At 44.6% G+C, this 18,983-nt stretch overlaps 2 protein-coding genes and 1 long non-coding RNA gene across 5 annotated transcripts in view; 2 read left to right on the top strand and 1 right to left on the bottom strand.

Annotated features, from left to right (window-relative positions):
- Nucleotides 1-18,983, top strand: part of STX3 (syntaxin 3) — a 52,880-nt gene that overhangs the window by 675 nt on the left and 33,222 nt on the right. For 2 of the 3 annotated variants that reach the window (XM_031459529.2, XM_031459528.2), the window contains exon 1: nt 17,774-17,991. The exons of the other annotated variant lie outside the window; for it this stretch is intronic. In XM_031459529.2, coding sequence (XP_031315389.1) covers nt 17,962-17,991 — 30 coding nt within the window. In that variant the 5' untranslated portion in view covers nt 17,774-17,961. Of the gene's footprint in view, nt 1-17,773; nt 17,992-18,983 lie in introns of those variants that run through there. 3 annotated transcript variants of the gene reach the window in all.
- LOC116155292 (uncharacterized) lies at nt 5,836-18,330 on the bottom strand. The gene is made up of 5 exons (XR_004139157.2): nt 17,936-18,330; nt 17,255-17,523; nt 12,909-13,112; nt 10,353-10,571; nt 5,836-5,988 (listed from the first exon to the last, which is right to left on the bottom strand). It is a non-coding gene; the product is annotated as an uncharacterized LOC116155292 (long non-coding RNA).
- Nucleotides 8,340-10,173, top strand: LOC105094954 (olfactory receptor 10V1). Its single transcript, XM_010987066.3, has one exon. The coding sequence runs from the start codon at nt 8,735-8,737 to the stop codon at nt 9,671-9,673; it is 939 nt and encodes a 312-aa protein (XP_010985368.1). The 5' UTR covers nt 8,340-8,734; the 3' UTR covers nt 9,674-10,173.

Below are 18,983 nucleotides of genomic sequence, written 5' to 3'. Positions count from 1 at the left end.
GGGGTGTTAGCAAGCTATAGGACAAGCTTTGAGTTTCTTTTAGTCACCAGTTTCTGTTAACCCTATGGGCACGGTTTCAGAGGTGGTAGATTTTTCTCCCTGCAGCTTTTAAAAAATAAATATTTACTTAGCGACTATAAGGTATAGGAACATTAAGTTCAGCAAGTAGAAAATCATAGGGGAATAGGGAAAAAAAAGAGAAAGAAATACAAATGGAAGCGGGAGATAAAAATGGAGAACTTAGAGAAGAGAGGTTAAAGATGTTTTGTGTGGCTGGTATAATAAAGTATACCGCCCAGCATGGTCTGCAGTGTCACTCAGAGATGACCGTGGCTCTGGCTGCAGTGGAAACGGTCTAGGCTCCAAATAAGCCGGGTTCCAGCTCGAGCAGGGCAGCTGCTCTGCTGTGCTGTGTCCTAAAGTGCTGAGCGGTGTAACTGAATCGCTGAACACAACCCATCGGAAACGCCATCCATGGCCGGTTGGTAGCTGGTGGGTCAGCAACTTGCAAACTCTGCTCTAAGACAAGAGGGTTTTTTGTTTATTCTGCTCTGAGTGGACCACTGAAGCTTTCTGAAATATGTTCCAGCTCAGCATATATACAATTACTCTTTCAAGGGGCTGGTGATTGATTCTTCTGGAGTTATTTCGCATTTTTCTTTCAAGTTTGCTTTGACAAACTCCTGCCAAGTTCTCTCTCTCATTCACACACACATACACAAGCTTTCATTTCAAAAAATTTTCCAGAGTTTTCAGAGCTACTCATCCTTGAAATGAAAGTTTTAGGTGATACACAGATGAGCATTTAAACATTTTTTGTATTTATTTAAAAGTGAGGGATAAAAAAATATAACCAGTTAAATGACATTGTTACTGTTAAGAAAAAAGTGAATGAGCTTAATTTAAGTCAAGAAAAACATTAATAATACTGATAACTCGGATAGAACATGAATTATGAAGGGTGTTAGTGAATGGCCAAAGTTTGAAAAAATTTTGTTTCTACATTTTATAATGGCCTTGACCAGAATCACTAGCAGCTGCTGGCGTAAAACACATCATTTATAGGGAGTGTGATCGGGTGTTGGACAATATTTGGTGAGTACCTAAAGGATGCTGTAGCATCCTGTGATCGGTGAATGCCAGGCACCTGCGAGGTGCTTCGCTCCACACGGGGCAAGGTGATGCAGTTGACTTGAGTTAGCTGCTCCCACTGAGGACCTAGCCTAGCAGGGGTGAAATAATGAGTAATATAGACACAATAGAGAGTGAGAAGTGCTATTAGCTGGGGTGGGCACAAAGCCAGCATGGAGCATGGGGCAGGGAGTGATTTTTCCCTTTTGGAGGAGGGTGGGGGACGATGTACATCAGAACAAGACTTCATGTAACAGGTAACACTTGGCTGAGTTTTGAAGGATTCTTAGAATTTGTCTAAGTGAACAAAATTATCCTCTACTTGGATAAATTAAAACTGTGTATCTTCCTAAAAGACCTCAAATTTAGAGAATAAATTTAATTTTTTAATTTTTTTGTTTGTTTTTTTTTCTTCTTTTTTTTTTGTTGGAGAGTAAAAATGTAGGCAATAATTAAAATATAGCTAAGTCTAGCAGCAATTAAACCAGTTTAGAATACCATGTCCCCAAACAATTGCTGTTTGTGTTCCAGCATTGACCTACAGGGGACAGTCAAGTTAAAAGCTAAGTTAGCCTCTTGGGACTTTGCTGAACCAAAGTAGGCAGGGAATTCTCCAGAAATGAGATGAGAAGGGGTGAGAATTGAGAGAGAGCCCAGAATTCTGTCTCTGCATGTCCCAAAGTCCCACATTCTTCCCTTGAGAAGAAGCAGTGGGGAAGGACGAATGGTATCTAGATGTGTGCTTCCCTCAGTGCTGGGTGGTTTCTCAGAGGTTCAATCTCAGTGCTTCCCAAGGTATTGAGAAGAGGATTCCACCTTGGGCTTCACTCAGCCTCAAGGAGGACGTGGCTGCCAACCTCTCTAGGCAGAAGGTAGGGAGGATAAGGGAAGACCAGGCTGGTTGAGTTGTGTGGTCTAGACCCTGGGGAATGGACCAATGACCCCTGCTGACCTTGGGATTTCCTGATCCTGGTGTGGAGTTACACATGAATCCGAACTTTAATGTAACCTCCTGGAGCTAATGAAGTGACACTATTTATGTCAAATATACTAACAACGAACAAGTCTTGAAAAGACACCCCATTGTTAAGGGTGAGAGAAGGCAAGTCTGTCTCTCCTTAGAAATGTGACCAGTTCCTTAGGTCGCCTGAGAGGGGTGAGAGAGGGTTGTCTACCCTCCCCTGTAGGGGGATTACGTGCTTTGTTGGGACACCCAGAAAATATATTGCAATCTACTCAGTTTTCAAGTTACACGCCCAATGCCTAGTTGAAAGTAGATGCTCAATAAATTCTTGTCCAACAAGCAAATGCACGAACAGTCCGATTCATTATTTTCTGTGAAGGAGAAGGTAGAGTGTGCAAAGGTCTTTGTGGAAAAGGAAGGCTCTCTGTGTGAAGAATGCCCAGTCTTTGGAGGCAGTACTGGTACCATAAAAGAGACTCATCAAAGAGGGTGCAACATTATTGAGGGTTTCTGTTTCCTGGGTAAACAGAGACCTGGTGTTTCCTGATCCAGCCTTCAAATAGCAAGGAATTGTGGGGAAGCAAAGGCAGAATAAAGCAGACAATGGAAGAGAATGTTTAACTACAACCAAAGCTCACAGTATTGTCATTTTTACCCCACTGACAAGACCCTAGAGGAAGAGCAAACTTGGGAGTTAAGAGAGGAGAGATTTCTCATTCACTCTTCAAAGCCTTGGATGAAGACACAAAAGGCAAGAATAATTTTTTTATTTGTCTGATATATTTATTATGCTTTGAATGCTCCTAAAAATAGAGTGTTTTACAATAGAACCCTGGCTTCAAAGAAATCAAAATCAACTTGCACAGTATAAAAGGCAGAAGTTAAATAGAAACGAAGATATTGGGGGCTGAGAAATGCTAAGCAATTGAATATAAAACTTAGTTTTGGGCTTCCTAGGCAAAAAGGGAAAGATGATTTATGTAACTCTCATGGACAAGTAGAATGATACATGTGCTTACTAAGGAGGAAAATTTGTGTCTGGGTTAGGGTGTGGGAATGCACTGAGAATTCAGGTGAGTCTTTATCTAAGGTATGTTGAGCATCCATTCTATGAACAACATGTTTAATGCAATGGAATTCACTATAGTTTTTAAGTGTTCCAGAGACAGTCCACACAGCCTTGAATTGTTAAATTTATTTGAAAACCACTGATGTCCTAAGGGAAATTTTGAGGGATATTAAGAGCAGTATGCTTGAGGGATGTGGCTTCCTTGAGCTGTGGTCTAATGCACAGTTATAACTTTGGAAAACATGTTCATTAAATGTGTAGATGGCAGTGGGGAGAAATGGATTCTTTGTTGGAGTAAAGGATTGTAATTCTGCATTAGATCTCAGTGGGCTAGAATAATGAGCTAAATCTAAAAGGTTGACTTTGAAAAGAGATGAAGGTAAAGAAAAGAGAGGGGGAGGAGGAACATAGGAATAAAGGAAAGGAAAGGGAAGGAAGGGAGGGAGGGAGAAAGAAAGGAAGGAAGGAAAGAAGGCTAAATACGTCACAACAGACCAGCCCAAGTCGAGAGTGTGGTATGTCTGGAAATGAACAAGCACATAAATAAATACCTGAATTTAGCACAACCTTGGACTGCATCACTGACAAGTGTGCACATTTTGTCGCCGTGTTTACGTGTTTGTATTGTTTGTTTATGTGGGTGGATAATTAGGCTTCTATATTGATTTCAGCTTGGAGGAGGTACTGAGGTTTGAACCCCTGACCTCTTGGGTGCTGAGCATGCGCTCTACCACCTGGGCTATACCCTTCCCCCACCTCGTCTAGGTGTTAATCCTGGTTCTGACAATCACTGGTTTTAGAACTGGAGGTGAGTTATGTAACTTCAGTTTCCTTGCCTCTCAAATGGGAATTAAAAAAAAACAATAACATTTTTATAATGAAAAAAATAAACACATATTCTTCACAGAAAATTTGAAAAATGGAGAAGAGCATGAGGAAAATAGTGATCTCCCAGTTTTCCTCAAAAACCCCGGTGTCATGCTCTGCGTGCAACGCCTCCCCTTCATTTTCTTCGTTTAACATTATATTCTGAGCACTTTCTCACTTTATTAAACCTTGTAATTATAACAGTTTTAATGGCAATACAAAAGCTCATTTGAATATACCTCAATTGATGGAATGTCAGCTTTTGTTAAGTATTGTTTTGTTTCCTTATAAAAATGACTATTAAAGCAGACTGCACATATCTTTACGTCTTTGGTTCCATATTTCAGAAGATCTCCTCAGGACAGATCCTTCAATGTGAGAGTAGTGATTCCATGCATATAGCATTTTAAACTTTCTTGAAAATTGCTTGTTTTCTCTCTAGAAAGGATATGCTCTTTTAGCACCAGGGTGCTAAGCTGAAGATTATTATTTCTATTTCAGAAGTACTGGGTAGCAGTCATTGGCATTGACAGGACCTCAGTAACTGTCCAGAGTTCACGTCCATAGAGTTGGATGGTGCCTGGCACTGTGCTAGGTCCTGGGCATTGGTGAATAATGGAACCCAATCAGTCCCTACCCTCATGGAGCTTAAGGTCCAGGGAACATAGAAGCAAACACATCATTGAAGGAGTGGTGAGCTCCCTGGTTACAGATAATAGTTCTGTTTCTTGTGGCTGACTTGTCCCCTTCTCATTTAATTCCAAAGATTAAATATTTGGGGTAGAGGGTGTGTTGGAAATCTTCACTTACTCTGCACAGGGAGGAAGACAGGTAGGTGTGTGTTCCAATGCTGCTCCCCAAAATAGGAATTAAAACTCTCAAGGAACAATACTCTTAGAAACTTCCAGGTGAAAAATTTCCTACCATGATTCCATCCATCTTCCAACCCTCTTACCCTATGCAAGGCTGGGCCCAACAAATGGCAATGCAGAGGTAGAAGCAGTTAGGAAAGGAAAGAAAAACTTTGCTTGTAGAGCCTGCAGGGAGCCAGACTTTAAAAGGACTGGCTTGCCAGAATCAAAAGCACAACAAATATTCAAAGGAAAAAACTGCAAATCAGCAAGAATACTAAGGTTGCATTATTTCTGTTTATGGTAGAAAACAACAATGTCTTTGCATAATTTTTGTATTGGTAAATATAGTGATATATGTTCAGACATCAGCACAGCAAAAATACATTATTTCGAGGGGAATAAAACCAGTCAGGTGACCTTGTTAGTTTTGGTTTAATTCAGGGTGCAAAGTGTTTTCCCTCTACCTTGGCATGTGACATGCTTAATCATGGAAAGCAAGGCCAAGTTGTCAGTTTTTGTTTCTATAGTAGATGTGATGTGTGTGTGTGTGTGTGTGTGTGTGTGTGTTTGGGATATATTGTTTTAGATACCATACAAACTTACCCTGAAATTCTTTCCCACTGATTATGGGCAGCAGAAAGAAAGCTGGATAGAGAGAGTCTAAAATAAATTAAAATATAAATTCTCTTCCTTTATGCATTCAGCAAACATCTATTAAACCTTCTCTATGCCAGTAATTGTGGACAGGAACTGGAGTTAAGTGTTGGGACAGAAATGAAGGCAGAATTAAGTAACTCCAAGCTTGTACTGTTTGCAGCAAGACAGGCCAGTAAATCAAGAGACGAGTTGTTGGGGCAAGGAATAGCAACTTTATATTGAAAGCCAGCTGACTGAGAAGACGGTGGACTAATGTCCCAAAGAACCATCTTGCCTGTATTTGGGTGCTAGTTTCTTCTATAGAAAAAAGAGGAGGAGGTAAGGTAAAAAGGTGATACGTTGTTGCAAATCTTTCCTGGTTCTGTTCTGACTCTGGAAGGGATGTGTTAATTTCTTCTTTCCTGCAGCCATTCACAGGTGGGCCTGGTCAGGATGCTTCCTGTGAACTAAACAAAGGTATTTTAGCTTAAGCTCAGGCAGGGGAGGCAGGGTTCCCAGAGATGGAACATTATGTATGCTTTAAGCCACAGGCAACATCCCTTTAGTGATTAACTTGTAGCAAAACAACAGAATACAAAGGCTGAAGTACAAGAAACAGATGCACTATGAAGTCAGACTTGTTTTCACCTGTTACGCTGTAAGGGATGGGGAGGCACTCGAGGGCTAGCAATGGTGGGAAGCTGTTTCCATCCTTAGGCATGAAGTGGCAAAATGAGAGAATAGTGTTTCTGTAGCCCAGAAAAAGCTGGAAACATGGAAAATGGGCCACCCAGAGCTGTGGTCACGGAACCCTGGTGGTGAGGGAGAAGCAGGTAATGGTGAGTGTGTGTGTGTGGGAGGGTGTAAATACCCTAACATCCCTTTATGTTACCCTTTATTCTTCTGCAAGTACCATTCATTGGCCAAAGCTAACCAGAAGCCATAGGGTGAGTGAGCCTGGATGATTCGGTCCTTAGTGATCAGCCTCCCGTGGGGCAGAGCAGGGTGGAGAGTGGATCTGGGAGGCAGACCTGGAATAACCAACAAAACCTTCCCTAAGAGGAAGAACAGTCCCTGGAAGTGATGGAAACAAGAGTGTCCAGAGAGGTCAGGAGGCAGTTTGGGTAGCAGAGTATCACAGAGGCCTTGGGCGAGGAATTTCAAGGCAAAGGGAGTATCAACAGCCCCAAATGCAACACAGATGAAGTAAAAAAGTAGCTCTTGGATTCAACGACTTGGAAGTCATTGGTGACCTTCATTGCAGGGGTTTCAGGGTGTAAGGTGGAAACCAGATTGTGCTAAAGAAGGAAATAGCTGAAATGGAAAGGAGACAGGAGACTTCAGAGGATCACGTAAGATTGGGGCAAGTTGCTTTTTACCACGGGAGGCAGAGTTGCCGTAGAGTGGGAGCAGAGGCAGATACCGGGGAGAGGAGGAATAGCTTGTGGGCAAGACCCCAGAGGAAGCAGGAGGGGCTGAGACTGCCAGCTTTGCCGAGGAGAAGGGACACTTCTAGAAGGCATAAGGGAATTTGTTACGGATGTATGGATAGGCAGAGGATGGCACAGGTCCAGAGCTAGTGAGAATGATGCTCAGTTGCCTCCAGGTGGCTTCTGTAATTTTTTTCTGTGAAGTTGGAGTCTGGGTCATGACTACTGGGAGAGAGGAGATATCAGAAGAGCAGACTTGAAGAGACAAGGGAAATTTGCACTAGTCTTGGTGGGAACCAGAAGGAGCAGCTGACTCCAAGGCTTAGAAACAATACTGGAGTTGATAATGCCCCTGCCTCTTTTTTAAATGGAGGTCATGGGGATTGAAGCCAGGACCTTGTGCATGCTAAGCATGCACTCTTACCACTGAGCTATTACTTCCCTCCGATAATGCTTTTTACTCTGTATCGTGGCACCAGGCAGCAGAATTTTGTGATCTTCTTTAATCATGTTCAACCTGGAATGAAGATGCTGGTTATTACAAAGGTTAACAGGTTTGGCAGAAGGTCAAGGAGCCAAGGATAGTGATAGTATTGGCAAAAGATGGATGGGAGAGTTGGACCATAGGTCTTAGTTGGATGGAGCAGGGAGTAAAGCCCAAAGGAGGCTTATCTGGGGGAACTAGAGACATTAAGGTTGTCTTGAAAAGGTGGAAGAAGAGTAGTATTAATGATCATTGCCAACATTCATGGGAAGTTTCCTAGGGACCAGACACATTAACTTCTCACAACAATCCTGAGAGTTGTGTCCTCTTGCTGCTTTTATAGATGAAGAAATTCAAGCAAACATCTTCAGCAAGTTGCTCAAGGTCATATCATTGGTTAATGGCATCAAGGTCATATCATTGGTTAATGACATCAAGGTCATACCATCGGTTAATGGCAGGTCGGTCTGTGCTCTTGACAACCAGGCAAGGGACTGAGGGGGTAGAGGGATTTGTGGTCTGGGAATGGTGCACTGTGGCTTAACATCGCAATGCTGACTTGGACAGATATTCATACACAATAGTCATAGCAGCGTTACTCACAATAGCCGAAAGGTGGAAATAATCCTAGTGTCCATGAACAGATGAACAGATAAATAAAATGTGGTATATACACACACACATGCAATGGAGTATTATTCACCCATAAAAAGGAAAGTAATTTTGATCTATGCTACCACATGGATGGACCTTGAAAATATTATGCTTAATGAAATAAGCCAGACACAGGAGGACAAATATTGTATGATTCCACTTATGTGAGGTACCTAGAATAGGCAAATTCATAGAGATAGAAAGTAGGACCGAGGTTGCTAGGAGCTGGAGGAAGGGGGTCATGGGGAGCTTCAGTTTACTGGATAGAAATTTGGTTTGGGGGTGACAAAAAAAGTTTTGGGTATAGACAGAGGTGTAGTTAGACAACGTTGTAAATGTATTTAATGTCACTGAATTGTACACTTATACGTGGTTAAAATGATAAATATTATGGAATGTATATTTTAACACAATTAAAAAATAAAAGATTTCAGTGGGGGCTACTTCAGGGTGGTTACAACAACAACAAAGTTGTTGCAGGAGTGAGCCACTGAATTTGACTGGAGGTGAAGATGGTCGCAGTTGAGGAAGAAAGAGAAAGGCCAGGAGCTGAAGGGGTCATCCATCCGGAGCTGTGCGTCCTGACATTTATCTGCCCTCGGGGGGCAGCGCCTCTGCTGTTAGCAGGCCCGATGCCTTGAATCCATGGAGGATGCCAACCAGACTGGGCCGATTCACTTCCACTTGCGCCCCTTCTCCCAACTCCCCGAGGTGCAGGTGCTGATTTTCGTGACCTTCCTGATCATGTACGTGGTCAGCGTCAGCGGCAACACCTCCATTTCTCTCATCATCGGGACCAGCCGCTCTCTCCACACCCCCATGTACTTCTTCCTGGCCAGCCTGGCGGCTCTGGAGATCTGTTACTCCTGCACCATCGCCCCTCTGACTCTGGCCAGCATCCTGTCCCCAGAGAAAACCCTCATCTCCCTGCCTGGCTGTGCTGCCCAGATGTTCTTCTTCATATTCCTGGGCAGTGCCGACTGCATGCTGCTGGCTGCCATGGCCTATGACAGGTTTGTGGCCATCTGCCACCCTCTACGCTACGCCCTCCTGATGAGCTGGAGGCTGTGTGCCCAGCTGGCCCTGGGCTCGCTGGTGCTGGGGTTCATCTCGGCCGTGCAGCTGACCATACTCATCTTCCGACTCCCCTTCTGCAGCAGCAAAGAAGTCGGCATGTTCTATTGTGACGTCCTTCCTGTTATGAGATTGGCTTGTGCAGATACCCGGGTCCATGAGGCCACTCTCTTTGTGGTGGGTGTCACTGTCCTCACCATCCCCTTCCTGCTTATCGCTCTCTCCTATGTCTTCATCGTGGCTGCCATCGTGAAGATGCGCTCTGCCGAGGGGAGGCACAAGGCCTTCTCCACCTGCTCCTCCCACCTGACGATGGTTCTGCTCCAGTATGGCGGTGGAAGCCTCATCTACCTGTGCCCCAGCTCCAGCTACTCTCCAAAGAGGGGCCAGGTGGTGTCTGTGGTCTACACATTCATCACCCCGATGCTGAACCCCTTGATCTACAGCATGAGGAACAGAGAGCTTAAGGATGCTGTGAAGAGAGCGATGAGGAGGTTCCTGTCGTCCTAAACACAGCAGCCCCCCTGGATGTCCCTCTGCAGCTTTGCTGGGTGGAGACGAAAGGCTATGCTCTTTGAAAGACAGGGGCTGAGAGGTCATTGGTTTTACACTGTTACTACTTCCTGGTTCTGTTATTTTTGAGAAGTCATTTTCCTTTACTCATTCTCTGATTCCTCATCTCTAAAATGGGGATGGAAATGCCCATAAGACCTCAATTCCGGGGTTGTTATGAGGATCAAAAGATACATTAAGTGAAAAAAATACTTTGTGACTTTTAAAGAAAGATACAGGAGAGGCGGCTTCGAGATGGCAGAATAGAAGGATGCAGAGCTCACCCTCACCCACAGTACATCCAAAATACAGCTACATGTGGACCAATTCTCACACAATACCTACTGCACTGTGGCAGAAGGCCTTGTACGAGTGGGACTACAAGGAAAATCATCACAAAACTGGATAAACAACAAGGTCCTACTGTACAGCACAGTGATCTCTATTCAATACCTTGTAATGGCCTATAATGAAAAAGAATATGAAAAGGAATATGTGTGTATGTATATATAATTGAGTCACTATGCTGTACACCAGAAATTAACACAACATTGTAAACCAACTATACTTCAATTAAAAAAAGAAAAAAAAAAAAGAAAGGAAAGATGCACCAGTTAATGTTTATTACCATCCTCACCATCGCAGGTAGAGTCTGTGTCCTGCTTCGGACTTCGCTCCAGGTGTAGTTCTCAGGCCCTTAGCAGGCTCGCACGTTGCACATCTGGGCAGGCGCAGACACAAGCGTAAGTTGCCGATCAAACTGGGACCGTTCCAACTACTGTCTCATGATTCCCGTGGTGTAAGTGCCGAGTTTCTGCCATCTTGAATTATTTATCTTTCATCCTCAATTCTCTCCCTGGGAAAAGTGATGGGGGAAAGCACTGGAGTTTAAAAAGTTTTGGGAGTTTTTCTTTTCTTGCTGTTATACCTGGAGCTACTCTGTCTCCACCTCCATCTCTGACTCCATAGCAGTCTGCTTCTAAATCAGCCTGCCCACGCCTGTTAGGTTTCCTTCCCATTCTCTGTCCTTTCTTCTCTCATTCTCTCTCCCTTACACACACACATTCATGTCTCATAGTCTCCCTTTCCGTCTATTCCTAGTTGATATGGTCTCAATATTTGTGTCCCCCCTAAAATTCATATTTTGGGATGCTAATGCCCAAGGTGATAGTATGAGACGGTGGGGCCTTTAGGAGATGCTTAGGTCATGAGGGTGAAGCCCCTTCTGCCCTGTGAGGATACAATGAGAAATCTGTGACCTGGAAGAGGCCTTTACCCGACCACAGTGGTACCCTGATCTCCCAGACTTCCATCTTCCAGAATAGTGAGAAATACATTTCTGCGGCTGATAAGCCACCAGTCTGTGGTACTGAGTTATAACAGCCAGAACGGTCTAGGACACTAGCTAGGTATGCACAGCATGGACAGATTGCTTTGTTAGTTGAGGCTCTCTGTGTGGAAGAGAGGTAATATTGGTTCAGATCTGGATTCAGGTGAAGCAAAGCTAATTCTGTGAAGACAAACACTGGACGCAGTGAGGAGGGGAAGAGATTCATTCACGCAGCTCTGAGCAACCTGAGCAGGGTGCCAGTGACAATCGTTTGTCCCAGGGCAGCGGCGCCACAACACGGATGCTTTATCTTTGTTTTGTACCGCAGAGGAAGCTCATTCATTCCTCTACCCACTGACAATTGCGGGATTTATTTATTCAAACACATTCAAGGTGACAGTAAACGATTATTTATTGAGCTCTGTTGTGTACTCTGCTCCCACCTGTGGTAGGTGGGGCAGGAAATGGAAAGGTATCTGAGAAGCAGCTCCTGCCTGGAAGGACATTGAACATCTGGAGGGATTTAAGAGCACAAGCTACGATTACACCAATGGCCAAGTGCTACAATACTATGAGCTGCCAAAGATGGGTCAGTGAAGGGAATCCAGGCAAGGCTGATGGGGGAGGTGGCACCAGAGCTGCAGTGCAGGTCTCTGGGTCTGGGTTGCACAGAGGAGCAGGAGGGACATTTCTGGAGGAAGTGTCTGCAAGGGCACAGAAACAGAATAGCTCTGTGTATCTGTGTCCCAATCTGGAAAAGTATAAGAAGTGAGCTGCGATATTTTTCTCTTCTTGTTTTTTTCTGAAATGTATCACAGTCCTAAAAGGCAGAAACCATGACCAGAATTCATATTACGTGAAACTAAAATGTCACCTGCTTCCTTTGAAAAATAAGAACCCGAAAGCATCTTCTTTAGTTCACTTACGGACGCTTGGGTCCCTCCTGTGTTCTACCGAAATATTCTACTGGGTCAGTGTTCTCTGTAGGCTACCGATTGAATAATTGGTGTTGGGGGGAAATAAACATTATATGGTCAAACAAATGTGAAGAATAGTGTGCCGATCAAAATAAAATGAGGGATTTATTGCGGGTTTACTCAGTGCCCGTGACGGGCGACTGTGCAGTCATGACTGTCCAAGATGAGGGATGTGTGTTGTGATGTTTTCTAAATTCTGTCACCACCAAACTCCTTTTTCCCCTTGGAATATCTTAGGAAATATTTTATTCTGTTGATCCTACTTTGGAAAATGCTGCCCCAGCTGATGCTGACTGAATACCAAGAGGGTGATTTCACTAGTGATTGAAATATTTGATGTACTTTTTAATCCACCATGCCCTTTGAGATAATAGTGTAGTTATGAATTAGCAGGCTTCTTTCCCAGTGATTGAATAAGAGAATTAATGATGGCCATTTATCATCACGATAACCCATGAAATGGGTGTTACTAACTCCCCCTTACATATAAGGAAATGGAGACACAGAGAGGCTAAGTAACTTGTTTGAAGTCACACAGCCAGTAGACATAAAACTGAGATTTGACTTGAGCAGTGTGGTTTCAAAGTCTGGGCAAAAATCACTCTCTCTCCCAGCATGCTATCACTGTTCTACAAGAGCTTGGGAAAATCGCATCAATTTTCTATCCTTAATTCAATTGTATAATAAAACGGGGACAGGAATATCTACTCTGTCTCCCTAGGTTATTGTGAGATCTCCAAGGGAAAAAAAAAATCCAAACCATAGAAGTACAGGAAAAGATTCAGCATGGTTATTCAAACAATCCACATAGAGAAATGTACTCGATGACTTTTTTTTTTTTTAATTAGAAAAAGCTTAAAGGCATAATTGTTCAATTTCCTTTCACCTAAGGTTTCACTCGGTTTGTCCTGTTACTCTTGACAAGTGTTTCACGGGTGTTGTAAGAGACAGGTGCACGTGTCTTCCGCAGCTCAGGGGTAACAGTGGGCATCTCATGATGAAGCTTCCGCATTGAGTCTTCCCACTTCCTGCACCAGGCTCTTTAGAGGAGAACTTCGTGCTTAAGGGCTCCAGGAGTTGAGGAGTTTGTCTAAACATAAAAACAAATGGATATGGTGTAAATTACTTATATTGTTAAATCATAGGCATAGGTAAGTGGTATATGGGGATTCATGTTAGGAAAACACCTGAACAACACAACATAAAACATCTTCAAAAACAAAACACATTAAAATTTTTTAAAACAACTTCATGTGGTATAATTCCTATACAGTAAACTACACATATTTCAGATGTACAATTTGATGAATTTTGATACGTGTATACACCCACGAAACCACCACCACAATCAAGATATGTAACATTTCCATCATTCCCCAAGAGATGCAGATTTTGAATTCCCAGTTTATCCCTTCCCACCCACTTTACCCCCTGGTAACCATAAGTTTGTTCTCTGTCTATGAGTCTGTTTCTGTTTTGTAAATAAGTTCATATGTCTTTTTTTAAAAAAGATATAAGTGATATCATATGGTATTTTTCTTTCTCTTTCTGGCTTATTTCACTTAGGATGATCTCCAGGTCCATCCATGTTGCTGCAAATGGCATTTTATTTCATTTTTTATGGCTGAGTAGTATTCCATTATATATATATATATATGTGTGTGTGTGTGTGTGTGTATATCTCATATATATCCATTATATATATATATATCATAACTTCTTTATCCAATCATGTTAATGGACATTTAGGTTGTTTCCATGTCTTGGCTATTGTAAATAGTGCTGCCATGAACATTGGGGTGCATGTATCTTTTCGAATTAGAGTTCCCTCCAGATATATGCCCAGGAGTGGGATTGCTGGATCATATAGTAAATCTTTTAGTCTTTTGAGGAATCTCCATACTGTTTTCAGTAACGGCTGCACTAAACTTAGTTTTTAATCAAAAGAATATGCAACAGTGATGTCACGTCTGAGAGTACTGAAAAACACTTCGGCTTCTCTCTCTCTCTTTATCCCTTTCACTTGCTCCGTCTGATAGAATCCAGCTACCAGGTTGTGAGCTGCCCTGTGAAGAAGCCCACGTGGTGGGGAACTGAGGACAGCCTCCAACCCACGACTGTTGAGGAATTGAATCCTGCCAACAACCACGTGAGTGACTTGGGAAGCAGATCCCTCCCCAGTCAAGCCATGAGATGAGACAGTAGCTCCCAGCCAACACTTTAATTGCAGTCTTGAGGCAGAAGCACCCAGCTAAGCTGCATCTGGATTCCTGAGTCACAGAAACCATAGGATAATACATGCATGCTGTTTCAGGCTGCTAGATTTTAGGGCAACTTGTCATGTGGCAATAGAGAACTAACGCAAACTGTAAGGGGGTGAAAATGGCCAGTCAGGGAGTTTATTCTCCATCCTTTCTGCAGTGGGGAAGAATCACTGTGGGGGAACAGAAGGACTCTTCCCCTTGGATTCTCTAGCTCCCTTATCTCTTTCTGCTGAACATATCCTGGAGACACTGCCTCCAGGTACAAGAACCGGAAAGTGGTCTCACCTGTTCCACCACCAGCCCTTACTGGTCAAGAAGGGGTAAGGCTCAGTCCTTTTCTCCAGCAGGAAAGAAGCAGGCTTAGAGGAAAGAGAGAGAAGTGGAGCCCCCCAAATCCCAGGATCTTCTCTTTGGTTTGTTTGTAAAGGTGAAATTAAGTGTTGGCTGATTTATCTACGGCCAAAATGCAAACACTTAAATTAACCTTGTTATATTTGTTTAATGGGGAAACTGCTGCCCGAGACATGGTAGGAAACCAAGGACCATGGTGGAGCCAAAAAAAAAAAAATACTCCAGAGAGAAGGGGGTCCTACTAAGTTACTTAAGTTACTGTCCGTCTACATGGAGACCGTCTAGTGCACTGGGGCTGAACGCCAGAGTCCTCCTGACCAGCCCATGGACTCCCCTTGTCCAGGTCCCTTGTTCCACAGTAACTCGACATTCTTTAGTCTCTTGTATACAACTAGCTTTTTTTTTTTTTTAAATGTTTTTTTTTAAATTGAAGTATAGTCATTACAATGTGTCAGTTTCTGGTGTACAGTATGATGTCCCAGCCACGCATATATATACCTGTACAACTAACTTTTGGAATCCAGATTTCTGCCTGTCATAGAATTGCAACTATTAATATAAAATGATCAAAATAGGCTTCATACCTAAAAGAAGTTTAAAAAAAGACTTAGCGTTTGTGATAACTACCTTTAAGTAGAATATAAGAAAAGAACTCTGGGGCAGGGGGGTAGGCATAGCTCACGCTTAATGTGCACAAGGTCCTGGGTTCAATCCCCAGTACCTCTTTAAAAAAAAGAAAGAAAGAAAGAAAGAAACGAGCTCTGTTGATGCTTCCCTAACTGAATTCCTAGACTTCAACCCAGTTAAAAGGGCTCTTTATGCTGTTTTTAATTTGTAAAAAATTTAAAGGAAATCAAATGGTCATTTTTGTTATGGCCACACAGGCTGACCAAAAGATCTTTTTTTTTTTTTAAATTCATGGAAACATCCTCTCATAGAAAACCAAATTTCTTTTTTGTTTCCTAGTTTTATTGAGATACAATTGACACATAACATTGCATTAGTTTAAGATGTACAACACAATGATTTGACATTATGTCTATTTTGCAAAATGGTTACCACAATACGTCCATCACCTCTCATGGTCACAATTTTTTTCTTAGGATGAGAAATTTTAAGATCTATTTTCTTAGCAACTTCAAATATACAATATAGTATTATTCACTATAGTCACCATGCTGTACATTACATCCCCAGGACCTATTCAGTTTATAACTGGAAGTTTGTACCTTTTGACTCCCTTCACCTGTTTTGTTCCCCCAACCCCAGCCCCACCTCCGGCAATCATCTGTTCTCTTTATTTGTGAGTTTGAGGAAACCCAATTTCTGATTACCTGGCAAATGTATTTTCTAAGGGGTATGGAATCATTCAAAACAAGATGTCCACAGATGAAAAGAATGCATGGTATTCTTCATCTTAAAAAGTTTGAGAATCACTAGTTTCGATCAGCCCCCCTTACTTCACAGAAGAGAAAATTGACTGTGCGGTGTCAAGTGACAGCTGTTTTCTGACAGAAACTATGTCACAAACTCAGTGCGTTGTTCTATATAGCCCCACAGCAGCTGCCCCTTCATGGAAAGCCCATCCTGTGAAGGACAGATTGAATTTCTTAAATGTTCGGGGGTAGGCAAGGAGCAAGAAATAGTGGTGTAAGTTATAGGGAGGCAGGCTTTTGTTTTGTATAACAAAAAACCTTTTTAACAACAGTTGGAACTGTTCAACCAGAGAACAAGCTTCCTGGAGAGTGTTAGGGAAAAAGTGCTAAGAAAATGAAAATGCATTCAGGCAGAGGCTCAATGATCCTCCTTGATCCTTTCTTATGGTATTTTCAGACGCCTGTTGTAAAGAGTTGTTCACGTATCTGTCTTCCTCAGAAGACTCTCTTTTCCTGAAGCGGGGACTTAGTAACAAAAATTGAAGGGAAGGAGGTGGGATACGATTTTTGATTTGCTCACTATTTCCATTTATGACCACCAGGGGGCGCAGAAGCCTTCCCTTTCCCAAAGACGGGAAATTGACCCAGCGAACGCCCTGAGTACAGGACTAGAGGGAGGATTAGGGTTGACAATGGCAGGCTTCGAACAGTCCAATAGCTTACTGACGGTATCTTTATGCGAGGCAATGGAGCACGCACTAAGATCGCAGAAGAGGGCAAAGTTTTGTTAGGATTACGAAAATATTTAGTCCTTTAATCCGGATGCACGGAGCCTATTCTTTGCCTGATTTGATAAGTCTAACTTAGGAAGACAAATAGGGAAGAGGGAATAGAGGGTGGGATGGGGGTGGAGGGGGAGAAGAGGGCATAAAGAGGGAGGGGCAGTGCGAAGGACCCGCCCATCGTGTCAGAAAGAGCTACACACATGGGGAACTCTACACGAGGTAGGAAGTAACAGCTTAAGCTTTACAATAGAAACATCTTTATCCTACAACTCTGCTGTATAGGTGACAAATCAGCCATTCCTCCTCTGTCACACAGACCTCCCAGGAAACTGTGAAGTGGGTAATATCTCTGATTTATAGATCTGGAAATGGGGGTCCCCTAGAGAAACAATAACTTTCCAAAGGTATACACATTGTTAGTGGCAGGTGTTCTGATTTCATCATTGAACTGCTTACATTTCTCTTATGGGTCCCCACTGTCAACATCATAAGATCCGAAGTCTTCGTCCCAGCCTCGCCTCCATCATTTTCACTCTTTCAGCTTCAACACGCAGACCCCCGAGACCGGGCACATTCTGTTACTTGGAATGCCCTTCCTCCAGGCAGAATTCGTTGCTGTCTCTCCCACCTAATCACTTTGTCTTAGAGTTTCTTGTTTTCGGGATGTAGTCGCCGCTTAGCAATGAATGAGTCTGTTGAGGGCCGGATCCTAGCACAGTGAATGGCTGTCGAATGGAAAGGATGGAATTGAGGTCAGACAGACCGACTCGCAGCGGGATCTCGCCGTGCTGGTCCCTCGAGGGACCTGGAGCTAGGGGAGGTGGAGGGAGAGGCGCCGACGGTGGAGGGGCGGCGGCGGGGCACGGGCCCTTTAAGGAGGAGCGCGGGGCGCGGCCCAGGTAAGGGGCGGGTCCGCCGGGCGGATCAGCGCTGCGCGCCGGCGCCGGCCCGGGAGCCGGATTTGGAGCGCGCGGCGCCGGCGAGGCCGGAGGGGGCGGCGTGGCGGACGGAACTTCCCTCGGCCTCCGACGCTCCTCCTCGCCCGCGGCCGCCGGCCGCCGCCGCCTGCGCCTCCTGCTCCTTCGCCCCGGAGGGGCCCGGCCGCCACTTCCGGCCGCTCACCTGGGACGTGCTCACCTGCCTGCGGGCGCCTGGGCAGCAGGATGAAGGACCGGCTGGAGCAGCTGAAGGCCGTGAGTCCCGCCTCACCCAGCAAGCGGGCGGGCCGGGGGCTGCCGGGGTGGAGCCGGACGGGAGGGGGGCTTCCCTCTATTCCCAAATCGTGGCTGGAGGGTGATGGTGGGGGCGAGCGCAAGGCCTGCCCTCCCCGAGCCCCAGCCGTATCACGAGCGGGTTCCGCATCCACCCCTTCTCTTTGGGGTCATGTGCCGGGTGATTCACGCTAGGCTGCAATTTCCCTGGATGCCTCCAGCCTCGTCCCACCTCCCTCGCCCCCGCCCCAAGCTGGACGGCAGAAGTCCAGAGCTGGAATCCGCGGGAGGTGGGGGGTGCTTGGGCCCAGCGGGGCTCACTGTGAGGTCAAGGGTCACTCACCACCTGCTGGTTGCTGCCTGGCACTGTGCCCAGGATCGGCCTCCCCCTACGGCGCTCCCCCTGGTTTCCCTGGTGGGGGTGGGGTGGGGGTGCTGGTGGGGGCGCTGAGCCGGCTGCCCTCGCCGGGGAGAACAGCTCAGAGGTCCTGGGTGACCTCCCGAGCTGTGAGCTGGTCACGTGCTCCGATGAGGCCAGCTCCTCAACGTCCGGCTGTCTATAACTATTAATTTCACCCCCGCATCCTTGGGACCACTGTGGTCAGAGCAAAGGGTCTGAAGGTAGACCGTTTCCAGCTGTAAAGCCTTAGGTTACTTACTCTTTGAGCCTGTTTCCTTATCTGTCAAGTGGAGATTGATGGTACCTTAGAGATTTATTATGAGATCTAGTGACATAATGGGGCTTAGTAGAAAGAAGTGTTAAAGCGTGGGTTTTTAAGTCCAAGACTCACTGACTCATTGAACAAACAGTTACTGAGCGCGTTCTGCGGGGCAGGCCCAGTGCTAAGCCCTGGTGATCGGGTGACTCAGGCTCTGTCCTAATAGAATTTAAATGCTAGCCCTTGATACAAAGTAGTCCATCTACTCGGGAGTTTGTCAGAAGCACAGAAGCTCGGGCCTTAGTCGGGACCTAC

Source organism: Camelus dromedarius, chromosome 12, assembly GCF_036321535.1.
Source record: "Camelus dromedarius isolate mCamDro1 chromosome 12, mCamDro1.pat, whole genome shotgun sequence".
NCBI classification, from domain to species: Eukaryota; Metazoa; Chordata; class Mammalia; order Artiodactyla; family Camelidae; genus Camelus; species Camelus dromedarius.
Note: the sequence above shows the minus strand (reverse complement) of the source record. Positions and strands in the feature narration are given on the sequence as shown.